Source organism: Neocloeon triangulifer, unplaced genomic scaffold (genome assembly GCF_031216515.1).
Source record: "Neocloeon triangulifer isolate White Clay Creek 2 clone unplaced genomic scaffold, ASM3121651v1 ptg000015l, whole genome shotgun sequence".
Classification (NCBI taxonomy): Eukaryota; Metazoa; Arthropoda; class Insecta; order Ephemeroptera; family Baetidae; genus Neocloeon; species Neocloeon triangulifer.
Genome location: NW_026775557.1, coordinates 611,897 through 624,235, shown reverse-complemented (window position 1 = coordinate 624,235; position 12,339 = coordinate 611,897). Strand labels below are relative to the sequence as shown.

General features: G+C 36.1%; 3 protein-coding genes across 3 annotated transcripts in view; 2 read left to right on the top strand and 1 right to left on the bottom strand.

Annotated features, from left to right (window-relative positions):
- Window positions 1–6,360, top strand: part of LOC132202601 (uncharacterized) — a 45,354-nt gene extending 38,994 nt beyond the window's left edge. Inside the window, exons 10-16 of the mRNA XM_059629605.1 lie at window positions 290–469; window positions 604–807; window positions 1,575–1,721; window positions 1,868–1,984; window positions 2,435–2,594; window positions 3,416–3,630; window positions 4,934–6,360. Coding sequence (XP_059485588.1) covers window positions 290–469; window positions 604–807; window positions 1,575–1,721; window positions 1,868–1,984; window positions 2,435–2,594; window positions 3,416–3,630; window positions 4,934–5,173 — 1,263 coding nt within the window. The 3' untranslated portion in view covers window positions 5,174–6,360. The remainder of the gene's footprint in view (window positions 1–289; window positions 470–603; window positions 808–1,574; window positions 1,722–1,867; window positions 1,985–2,434; window positions 2,595–3,415; window positions 3,631–4,933) is intronic.
- A 509-nt stretch (window positions 6,361–6,869) lies between these two features.
- LOC132202773 (ragulator complex protein LAMTOR5 homolog) lies at window positions 6,870–8,219 on the bottom strand. The gene is made up of 2 exons (XM_059629939.1): window positions 8,071–8,219; window positions 6,870–7,625 (listed from the first exon to the last, which is right to left on the bottom strand). Exon 2 carries the CDS (start codon window positions 7,611–7,613, stop codon window positions 7,320–7,322), a length of 294 nt encoding a protein of 97 aa, XP_059485922.1. The 5' UTR covers window positions 7,614–7,625; window positions 8,071–8,219; the 3' UTR covers window positions 6,870–7,319.
- On the top strand, window positions 8,171–10,073 carry LOC132202771 (probable RNA-binding protein 18). Its single transcript, XM_059629938.1, has 5 exons — window positions 8,171–8,375; window positions 8,498–8,600; window positions 8,764–8,975; window positions 9,042–9,121; window positions 9,662–10,073. Exons 1-5 carry the CDS (start codon window positions 8,358–8,360, stop codon window positions 9,879–9,881), a joined length of 633 nt encoding a protein of 210 aa, XP_059485921.1. The 5' UTR covers window positions 8,171–8,357; the 3' UTR covers window positions 9,882–10,073.
- The last annotated feature ends 2,266 nt before the right edge of the window (window positions 10,074–12,339 follow it).

Below are 12,339 nucleotides of genomic sequence, written 5' to 3'. Positions count from 1 at the left end.
ATAGGGCAAATGACATGTGTATATAATTTAATTTTTATACAATGCATCATAATATAGAGCTTTAAAAAGAGACTCTTGAAACCTAATTTCAAAGCACCTTGTTGCCTTGTGTTCTTCTTTATAAATCCTCACGCACGCCTCGTTTTTCCTCCTTGTCTCGCAAAATAACGGCCGAAAATCGCAATTCCCCACAAAGCCGCCGAGCGTGTAGAAAAATCTGCAGCCAGGGCCATGATTCAATTTGCCGGGCCATAAATAAAGCGGGTCCGAAATTCTGGTTTGTTCCCAGGCGAGCGTCACCGTGATGAGGAAAGATGTTGCCCTGCGACTGCTGCTCACGGGCCTGGAGATTCGGGGCGAGATGCTGCAGTTGGAGGAGGAAAACGCTCTGTGCCCGACCAAGTGGAGGTCTCCGGACGACACCCCAGAGAACAGCCACGTGCTGCTAGTATCTGGGGTGACGCACCAGGTAAATAAAAAATAAATCTCCAGCAGACAAATAAATAATAACTCCAAGCGGGCTAATCCGAATCTCGGGTGCGGAAAAAAAATGCGAAAATAAATTTTTTTAGACAGGGCTGAATTTTGGTTGCCCGCTTGCAGGTGAGTGACGGCGCCGTGCGCACTGCCGTGATGCGAGCGTGCGGCCTCAGGGCCACTCAGGTGCGCAGACACGTGTACAAGGGCGTGGACACCGGCGAGAGATTGGTGCGCGTGGCGCCTCCTTGCATGTCCTACGCGCGCCTCCAGGCCGCCGCCGGAAGCTCAGGAACCATCATTACCGAGGCCGTGGCCGATTGCAGTGTTGTAAGGGGCCGCTTTACTTTCCGTTTTAATCTTCAATTTTTTTTTTTAATAATTTGAATTAATCAATCACATGCGCTGCCGCTTGTTTCTCTCACCCCGACTCACCTTATGCGTTTGGTTTGTTTCATTTGCCGCCGGATTTTGTTCGCCAGACTAATTTTCCCTGTATAAATATGTGACGTGTTATGGAAAAGGATTTTGTCGTCCTCGTATGTAAAGTGGCACCGTTTTTTTCTATTCAAAGTTTGGGATGTTTGAGTATTTATTTCAATATCACTAATTACTGCAATACTATAGAAAGAAATATGTTTCTACGCACATGTATTGAATTTGGTTATTGTGATTTTATTTATTGTATTTTTGAAAGTGAATGCATAGGAAAAAATGAAAAGGAACAATTGTGAAAGTAATTGAAAATAATGATCTGACTTTTTATTTAAAAGCATAAATTTTTTCCGATTAAAATTTCGTAAATGAGCATTTTTGTTAGACTTTTAACGAATTTTTTACTCCTAGATCTCTATCAAAATTAATTTTTGAATTCATGTTCTGAAAACAATATCTCACGGTTGTCTTATTTACAATAAGAACAGGTTCGATTTCTCAATCGATAATTTGAAATTTTTGCCTTTAAATAAAAGATTCCTTTTCAAAGCTTCTGTTGCACTTTGATAGTCCTGTGTATTGTACCGTAATAACTAAATTTCAACGCGATTTCTAAATATAATAGTCGTGTTTTCAATTTTGTCCATTTTGATTAATTTCAGAATAGCGGCAGTGATTCCGAGTCTAAGTACCGGACACACCTGAGCGTCCAACTGAGGCGACCCGCAACCGGCAGTCCCACCGTAGACTGCGTGACTGAACAGAGGACCATCCGCTCAGCTTCACCCATGAGGCCTGTTTCCCTCACGGTAATTTTTTAATGAACAAGGCCTGATTTTGAAGATTTTGGGCCTATTATGTCTTGCACACATTTTTTTTTTTATTTTTTTTTTTTTTTTTACTGTTTATTCTATTTTTTGATGGATTTTCTTATTTATTTGATTTGCTTACACAGGATTCTGCAAACCAAGTGCTGCTAGACGAAGGAACTGAGGTGGTCAGAATTGAGACTGTAGGAAGCAAAAACCAGGCGACGCCTCCTACAAGACGTCTGTCAAGGAGTGGCTCTCAGGTGAAATTATTAGGCGACTATTATATCTTCCGAATTAAATTTCCAGATTCGTTTTTTTCCATGTAAATTTTAATAAAATTCAAGTCAATTTAAAAATCCGACGATAAAGAATTATTCCAGTATTTATGATTGCATAGTGAACAGACAAAATTTAAGTTTATTTCAGGATAATAATTTATAAAATATAAAAAATATAGGTACATTGCTAAAATTTATTTAAAAATTTTTGTTTTATGAAATTAAATATAATTTTTTAAAAACAATTTCAAATAATAATATCAATAATATAAATAAATTATTTATTTATTTATTTACATGTTAATATATAATAAATAATTAAATTTTAAAATGAACAAAAACAATGTTTTTTTTTAGATTTTTAAAATAAAAAAATCTTAATTAATTAATTTTATTTTATCTAGCTTTTCAACTCATTATTTCTTTTACTAGGGAGTTAGAGTCCTACCACCTACGTGCAACGGCAACCTTGCACCACCCCCGTACACACCGCCCCCAAATCACGTCAGGCCTCCGAGCAACCCCCCGCCGCCGCCTCCACCATTGATTCCTACGAGAAAAGCGCCCGCGCCTCAGCCAAAACCAACAATAGGTACGTGCCAAAAAAACATGAACTGTAAAAAAGTTTGACAATTATCGTGTTTTGAAAATGCTTTTCATCCCCCTATCTTTATATCTTTCTCTTCATCCCCTACCCCTGAAAGAAGTGTTTTTCATGATCTGTGTAACAAAAAAGAAACGACTTTTGGACAAACATTTAGCTCTGAAACCCTTTTGTACAAAATGGACATTTTACTGTGGTGAAAAAGCTAAAGCAAGTGTGTGTGTTTATTCTTGGTGCGGCAGCCCCAAAACCTGCTGTTTCTTGTGAGTATGCAACCAGGCCACCTTGTGCTCTGCTCACAAGGTTGCATACTAACAAACTGACCAGGAATACCAGTGGAGGTTTTGATGCAGCTTTGATTTTGAAAGGTATAGCTACCCACATCTGCAAACTCGTAGCCGAGTCTCTCTGCACCACACACTTTATTAATTTTTGACATCAAAGCATTTTTGCCATCTACCAATCCTCTTTCGAACTCTCCGTATTTTATGTTTAGCTTCTTCTTCTCTTCTTCTTGATGGTCGATTTTATATAATATGAAATGGTTTTGGTCACTCACTCCACTCTTCTTCAAATTCTCGGTTTGCTTAGATGCAATGAGAAGATGCGATTTGATATTTTAAAAAAGAAATCGCAGGCAGAGCATGCGAATGTTTCAGTTACACACCAGCACCAAAAAACTTGTGTTGCAGTTCATCGACACTCACTCACATTTTTCCACTTAATTATTCCTAAATTTATCCTATTGTGTCTCTGGAAGGTATTTTTTCTTGTTTTATTTCTTTATTAATTTTTTCATTCGTTTTTAGCAATCGAAGCGGCCGTGGTTGCGAGTACAAACAGTAGTGCGGCCAGAGAGGCCATCAGGGAGGAAAACGCGGTCAAAGGTCAACTGAGGAAGAGCCAAGAGGATTCCGGCTCGAGCGCCGCTACCAGCCCCACCAGCAACAAGACTGCCAACAAGAAGCCCAACCAGAATGGCGGCATCTTACGGAGAGGGACTTCCAAAGAAGGCGAACCCCAGGTATGTACCTTTTTAATTAATTAATTTTATTTTTCAAATTTAAATAAACGAAATCCTGGAATCTAAAATTAAATTCTGGTGCTTGATTTTTAGAAGGCTCTGTTAGAGCCGTCATTGTGGGAATTTTGCGTTTTTCCACATTTGAGTTCATGTAAGTTGCCTCATTTTCGGAAATGCCAAATTCTGTTCTTGGACTTCACCACTTGTGAGGTGCAAAATTTGCTTTTTTTGCTGATTTGAGTTCTATATTTCTGATCCAGACACTTTTTTTCATCATTTGTACCTCGAGTAAAACAAACAAACAAAAAACAAAAGTGTGAAATCACCTTCCATTTCTGAGAACCTTTTTTTGTGTTTGTAATCCTCTCGTGAGCCTTCTAAAAGTACATAATACGAATAATCTCACCTCGCATGCCTCAAGCACACACTCATGCTCTCTATAGCGTTTCCTGCTATGACTTCTCTGTGCACCACAAATAGAGAGAGAGGTAGTGTGATTTAAAACGGCGTCCACAACAAACTTGTTTATTACTTTTTTGTTTGCTTGTGACAATTATTTTGTGTTCAAAAAGGCACTCACTTAAGAATTCATCAGTTAGTTTGGAAGAGTCTAAAGTAATGGTTTCATTTCAAGAAAAACTTACTCTGATGCAAAATGTAATTCTTTTTGTTTGAGATTATTCATGGGATGTGTAGGCAAAAAATTATCATCAAATTAATTTTTAATGACTAGTTTAAAAACAGTCGGACGCTCCATACATAAATTAAGTCAAAATTTAATTGGTATCATTTATATTTTAAAGTAAATAATTAAATAACATATTATTTGGCAAATATTGAAATGCATTGAAGAAAAATATCAAAATTTATTTTCTTTGTATTGCTCACTATTAAATAAATAGGCCAGACACAATTTTATTTAAACATATTATCTTTAATTTAACTTGATTACAAAGCATTGGATTTTATCAGATTTAACTCACATTGAAATAAAGCATTTATTTATTTTTTACAAAATAATATATTTAATAAATGACATTTTTTCTAATTTAATTCTAACTTCATTAAGTAAAAGTATTTTATGAAATAAACTCAAATAAAATAAGAAACAATCAAGCTAGGTTGTTTCTAAATAATGTAATCTCTGTTGAAAATTCTTAAATTTTGCAATTCAAAATAGAAAATATACATTATGCATCAGCAGCTGCACACAATGTTCAGCCAGGGCCTTTACAAAATCAGTAACAATTTTCACAAATCGTTGAGTAAAATTAATAACGTGTTGCCATTGAATTTTTCGCAGCCTAACAATAAAGCGAAGGCGATGAAGAGCCGCAGCGTGTCGGTGGAATCGGGGGCGCGCACCTCGGCGCCGCAGCGACGCAAGAACGGCGTGTTTGAGCGTCCGAACAGTGAGGACCTGCTGCTGGACGGCCGCAGCAGCATCAGCAGCCGCGAGGGCAGCGGCAGCAACCGCATGGTGATTCCGCCGTCCAGCGGCAGCCTGCCGTGGTGCGCGTGCTGGGGCAACGGGTGTCTCTAGGGTTGGGCGTTCGCGCCAGATCCAGGCGAAGGACTTGGCGTCGACGAAGAAAATATCATCGACAAAATAGAAATTAATTTTGTAAACGACGAGGATTACGACTTGGAGCAGCTCGGCCCCGACGAGCTCGACAAATTGAAAACTAAGTTTTACTTTGAGATCCAAATCTAAATGAGAGCACCGAAAGGAAAATGCAGATTATTTGTATGAGAGATAAAAACTTGAGATATGCACGCAAAAATACATCACAAAACGCACAAGACTTTGCACTTATATTAGGGGAAAAAGCTTGAAAATTTGCAGAGAGGGATTCATTAAATCCAAAAATGTATTTAAATTATAATTAGAAAGGAGCATAATAAGTAAGTCAAGGGTATCATAATGAACTAGTAATTTTTTCATGTTACCGGTACCTAAATAAGTTATGCTGGCCAATTTGAGTTTTTATTGTATTTGCAACAAAATTTTGTTTATCTTGCTTAAAAAAATTTTGATTGGAAAAATTCCTACTTTCTTCCGGAAAATTAATTTCTAGTCAATAAATATTTTTTTTTAATCAATGAAATTGATCCCTCTCTGCTATATAGATCATATTTAATTCACTATATAAGTTGTCTTATTCTTGCACCTCTCTCTTCGAGCTCCTTCTCACTTTTCTAAAAAGCACCAAGTCAATTTCTCGATTGCGTCCAGGAGGAATTTCACTGCTGCCCGCTTCCCTTGTTTTGATTTCGTAGATAATATAATTTATTATAATTATTATATCGCTACTTTTGCTAATCTGTCATTTATTTGTGTTCCTGTGACTACACTTTTTCCATTCCCACGCGGACTTTATATATATTTACAGCGGCAACAATGTGAAGCTTATCTGCTTTTTGTACACATGAATGCGCCTTAATTAAGGAATTCTGTTTCAATTTACTATTCATGTAGGCACTGGGTGGCGAGAAAAGTGCAATTTTCTGCCTCCGAGTGCTGAGACGATCAGTGAGCGGCTACATAGTGTCTTAATTAATTGTTTCTCCTCACACTACGCAACAATAATAAAGTGCACCTTACAGCGAGTGAAAAATTTGGAAACTTATCGTTGTTGGATTATTATATAAATAAACTGTACGAATCGAAAGATGAGAAAAATAATGCTTCCGGAAAATAGAGGCTCAATTTAACTTGCAATAAAATAGCTCACACTGGAAATCAGTAGGCCTAATCAAAAGTTTGGATGTGTGTAATGAGATGATTTTACATCGGTTTTTGTACAGCCAGTTTTCAATTTGAATTCAATAAATTTCCTTTAAGAAAATGTAAATGTTGTCAACGGCCGGCACTGTTGATTTTGCGGCACAAAAATTAATTTGAAGACGAAAAATTGTATATCTCTCGTTGTTAAAACGATTATTGGAATAGCCTGTAGGTGTAAAAAAGAAAAAAATAATAGTGAGTGATACAAAATTGCTACACCAAACATTTACCACCACCCAGATTTGCATTTTGCACTGTTGCTAGGAAAACATACATATTTGCGATCACATACACACATATTCAAGGGTGAGAGATGCAAAGAGGCGCGCGGACGAATTTTAACCAGTGAATTTTATCTGTGGTTGAAACTGCAAGTTTTTACTGTGTACATATTACGAAATGAATCGGTTGTAAGGAAGCGATAAGTTAAAAGTAATTAAAACTTGTTAAATTATATTCGCTGTTGTTTTATTTTCCATGTATTTATAACAATTTCTTTATACCCATAAGCAGCAGCAAACAAATAAAAGAAATCTGAATTATGCAAGAGACAGTTTCCTGCTCAAATCAACCAGAAACAATTGTTAGAAATTGCGTTTGATAAATTACAAGCAAAATTTGGAATCTTAACACGTAATTTTTTTATTCTGCATTTTTTGTTTTCATTTCTACATTTAAAAGAAAAGAAACTGCCGTCTGATTTGCATAAAATAAATTAGATAAATAAATTATGTAGTTTTTGGCTTGATTTAACATTACTGGAATATTTTTATCTTTTCCTTTATAATAATATGTCAGCTTCATGACTTTGTTTTGCAGTCAATGGGCAACAGCTATTAATAGTGATATGGAATATTTTAAAGCTCACTAGTAAAATAATAATTTTCTACAAGGAAAAATATCACGCAGTAGGATTGGGCTCAGTGGCCCTCATCACAGTGACAGTCAAGTTGTTCCTCTGCTGGATGAGCAGCTCGTTGGAATTTGTTCCAAGCATGTGAATGAACGAAGGTCTTTTGCCGTCAGGGTCCAGCCTGGTGGCCAATTCTGCCACTCTGTAAATTCCTCCGGAGCTCAGTGGAGAACAGGAACCTTTAGCTTCAACGCAGAGTCCCTTTTCGTCGGTGAACATCACCCCTTTGACATTGGGGTACTGCAACACTTCTTCCATCAGCCTGGTCAGTTCGGTCTCCATCTCAAAAAAGATCTGAAAATAATTCAAAATAGTTATGAAAATAAATAATAATATATACCTGAATGTTAAAAAACAAAGTAATTAATTATTATTCAATTCAATTAGTATTATTATTCATGCAATTTGAAATTATTAATAATGAGTAATAATATGAGCATAATTATATATTTCAAATTACATGGAAAAATTTTTGCAATTTAATCAAAACCAAAACTATAAAAAATGTGAATTGATGTGAATATTTGCTTTGATAACAGGATGTAAATATTAAGTCACGAGATCATGAATCATTAATAAATGAGACGAGAATTTTAATAAAAAAATATGAACATAAAATTGAGCTCAAATTCACCACTGTAGCGTGTAAAAAGCAATTTTAATTCAAAGTATTGCTTTTGGTTTAAACGTTTCTTGACTTTTTTTCGCACTTATTGATCCGAAAACAATCAAATCTCACCTTTTAACAATAAAAAATGAGTATTCTGTCAATTTCCAGTCGGTCCTGTCACTTTCGCTGTGTTTAGTGTTTACCACTCGTTCAGTTGGTATCCCTGCGCGATCATATGACTCCTCACAAAACAACAAGCCTAAAATCCGAATTAATTGTCAAGAGGGTAAAAATAACCAAATTAGGCCGCCGCGGGCCCGGTTCACTGACGTCTTACGTTTGAATTGACAATATTTAGTCCACGTCTGCGTTCAGATGGAATCTTTCGAGTGGAAAAGCGAAGAGAAGCAGCTGAAATGAGCTATTACAAAGAGGTTGCTTATATTTATGTACTTGCTTTTTTAGTGGAACACAAATATATTTTTCTTTGTTTGAATTTTCTTACATGTTCAAAACTTTATAATGTTACGAATTTAATCAATTGATTTTTACTTAGGAGCTGAACAATGCACCCCCCTTACCGCTGGAGCCTCTTCCTAAGGGAGGCGAAGATGACCGCCGGCTGTGGATTGGCAACTTGGACTCGAGGGTCACCGAGTAGGTGTCTTTTTAAATTACAAAATTACATTATGATAATTATATAATATTAGTCTAGAAGTAATTATATTACATAATAATAGTCTTATTCTTAGAGTGATTAAAAATTCAAACTTGTGGAGAATATGACAAAAAGTGCTAATAATTTTTTTCTCTGTTACTGGTTTACTTTACTGAAACTGCTGCAATCCCATGGTGCCATTGATAAGTTTGACCTGTTGTTCCACCGTATTGGTCCCCTGGCTGGCCAGCCAAGAGGCTACGCATTCGTCACCTACAAGACTGCCTCGAGCGCTAGCAATGCCATGAAAAATTTGCACGGCAAACGGATCGGGACCAAAAACATCAACGTTCGACTTGCCACAAGTGTTCCTAAAGTATGTTGTCTTTGTCACAACTGAACCTTAAATTGAAATGATTAACCAAAATTTAACACTTTTTAGGAAGATCTTGAGAGACAAAAGCCAGAAATTAATATTCCAGCACTGGCCGGAGCAAAAAAATCTGGCTTGACTAATGCAAGGTAAAAATTATATTAAACTTGAAGGTTCTGAAATGCTTGATATTTATCAAGATGTTTTTGCACAAAATTTATCCACCAAACACATCTTTTGCTTATTTAATGCAATTTATGCTAAAAACAAGAAGTGAAAAATTAAAATAAAAGGGATTTTTTTATTTTATTTACAAAAAGCCAGAGGCATGCCAATATCTTAAATCTAAAAATAGAAAATACAAAGGAATTTTTTTCTTCTTTATCCTACTGGATAAATTCGTCCCTTAAACTCATATTCTTTACTAAACAATTTTTAATATGGCACTTTGCTACATTTTTCTCCGCAGAATTTTCAAATACAATCATCTCCTTCATCAGCTTGAATTCCTCTTTATTATCTGTTCTTAGATTTAAGGTATTTGCACGCCTTTGGCGCTTAATCGAATAAATCCATAAAAAATGAATTTTTCTTAATAAAAATTTAAAATGACTTATTACAAATAATTTTTAATTCCTTTTATGAAATGATAAAAATGTATTCAATAATTTATTGTGGTTGTTTTTCAGCTCCATGACAAAAATCCAAGAGATCGAGGCCCAACTGCAGAGAATGCAAAATTCTTCCGATGACTTCAACCTGACTGCCACAGCTTCGGTAGCAAACGCTGCCCCCGCAGGTCCCCTGGTTGTGCCAGGCATGGTGCTCTACAAGCAGCAGCCGCAGCACAGAGAGAAAACGGCGCCTTACAGCAAAAATGATCGGAGGCACCACAGACACCGAAGATAACTTTCAAGGGGAGAACCCGTATGTAACTAACTGAAACGAGAATCTCTGTTTTTAGAAAACTGCTCTGTAATTTATGATCTAGTATTATTTTTGTGCAACGACTTATTATGAGAATACTCTATTGGTATTGAATAAATACACTTGAGCTGCGGCTGTCTGAATCGAAGCCACCTGCAGTTTGATCAAATGTTATCCTTGTGGTAATAATTATAATTCGTAATTAACCATTGCCAACTAATGAGAGGTATACTTATAAAATTTTGCAATAACTGAGAAGTGACAATATTACGAGATTATTATTAAAAGATGATTCTCAGCTGGCAGGAAATATGTTTATAGTTGGCTTTAATGTAATGCAATTATTGGTTAGGCGCAGTTACCCAGTTTATCATAAAAAAAGCCAAACAATGAAAGCAAGTACGACTGGTAATGCACTGCTGTGATAAAAGTTGTTGCCATCGAGCAGAAGATGCGTGGGATCTGTTTCTTTCTCACTCGACCGTTGAGACACAATTTTCCTCTTTCTCTCCGTCGCGCACGATTATTATTTGCGTTTTATTTTATCTTTTGTTGAGCAGCCGTGAGTCACTCCTGCAACGGCCACTTTTCTCGTCTGCTGTTTGTTCACCTTGCCTCTCGAATAAGATGAAGTGCGCGTCTCTTTTTCTTTTCTCTCGACACTCGATTGTCTGCTGATTGACGACCGACCGCTTTTCCCAAAGCCATAATCGGCGGTTGGACAGTTAGTTTTGCTAATTTCGCAACTGGTTCAGAGTGATCTGCGGTATGGAAAATCAATCCTAGGCTGTGTGGCATTAGTGGCGCAAAGAACGCATCTAATTACAATAACCAGACTTACCAGACTCACTCAGAATAGCTAATTTGAATGAATCTTAGATATCCGTGTGTATCATGAGTGCATGATTTAGATTTTTTCCAATTAAAATTTTTGTTAACTGATTATGATAAATTATTAAAATTATAAATCAGAGGTTATTTAAAAACAAAATAAATTCAAATAATGGAAATGTAATATCAGAGTAATTTTGTATTTTTCACTGGCTAAAAAAATTAAATTGCTCAATTTTGCAATTTTTCAGTTATGTATCTGCTAAGCTGTTCGCAACAAGCGGCCTTTTTGTATATTTCCATATTTTAGCATTGGGAATTAATGAGACTGATATGAACGTACGCTAGGAGGTTTTAAAAGCGAAATTAATTGCGCGCATCGAGTGTTTGGCCGTAAAACGTTTGCAAGTGGTGAGCAAAAAGGCAGCCGCCGAGGCGATCCGTCAGACTCGGTGCGATAATTTTGCGCAATTTTTACTGCTCGGTGTGTGTTGCTAACTAATGAGAAAGAAGCGCGCAATACGGAGACTTACAATTATAACACCGACCCACTGCATGCACTGCCGACTTCCTTGAGCAAAACGAGTGGCTCTCTTGAATTGCATTTTGGTGCAAATAATTGCATTGATTTTTCAAGAAATTGTCCGTCTGCTCATTTTGCGCAGTTCAGACAAATCTAAATTATTATTATTTAATTTATGAAAAAGAAACATCTGAGAATCGTGTATTGACTTTTAGTATGGGCGCGGAAGAAACGTTGCGTGTTTAGGGGCAGGACAAATTATTATTAAAATAATTGCTTTGGCGTGGTGCTCTTTTTCCAATACTAATGCATGCACGGCGGTTCGGCGACTGAGGTCGTTCACCTTCGTCACACTTTGCCCCTGTTTTTATTGCACACGTCCTATATCCGCGCACACAGGACCTGAGAGAGCAGCCAGTTGAGCAGAGGTTTATTATTATACACGCATGCACGCTAAATTAGAGAGAGGCCCTGAAAGTCTGATTCATTGTCGTCAGTGGTCATTATATTCACACAAGCACAGATGGCAAAATGGTAACAAGCAAAAGGACGGGAAAAAATATAACCTCGATTGAAAAAGATGCGAAATTAAAAATTATCAAATAAATAAAAATTTTAAAAATCTAGTTTGCAAAGAGTTAATTGACTTACGGCATCATTCAAATGTGAAAAAGGTAAAAAATTAAATTTTAAAATTTCTGTCTATAAAAAGTTAAAATTAATTTTCTGAAATGAAAACTCTTCTTACAATTTCATATTAAGTTCATATTAATTAATTGTCACTCAACAGTTATTTTATGATTACAAATTTTGTGAAGATTTTAGAGATTTATTTGGTTTGTGGTTATATAGATTATTTTATAAATCGAATTGCGTCTTTGTAAATAAAAACAACCTTGATTTAAAGAAAAAAAACTGACAAGATGCAAATGAGTGTGTAGGACAGAATACTTCACACGTTTTTCTTTTTAATTGGATCAACATAATTTTTCACATTTTATTGACGCACCTCGTTTGACTATGCAAATGCTAATGATCTGCGCATAGTAACGAGACGATGGTTATTATTTCTCTATCGTTGTTGTC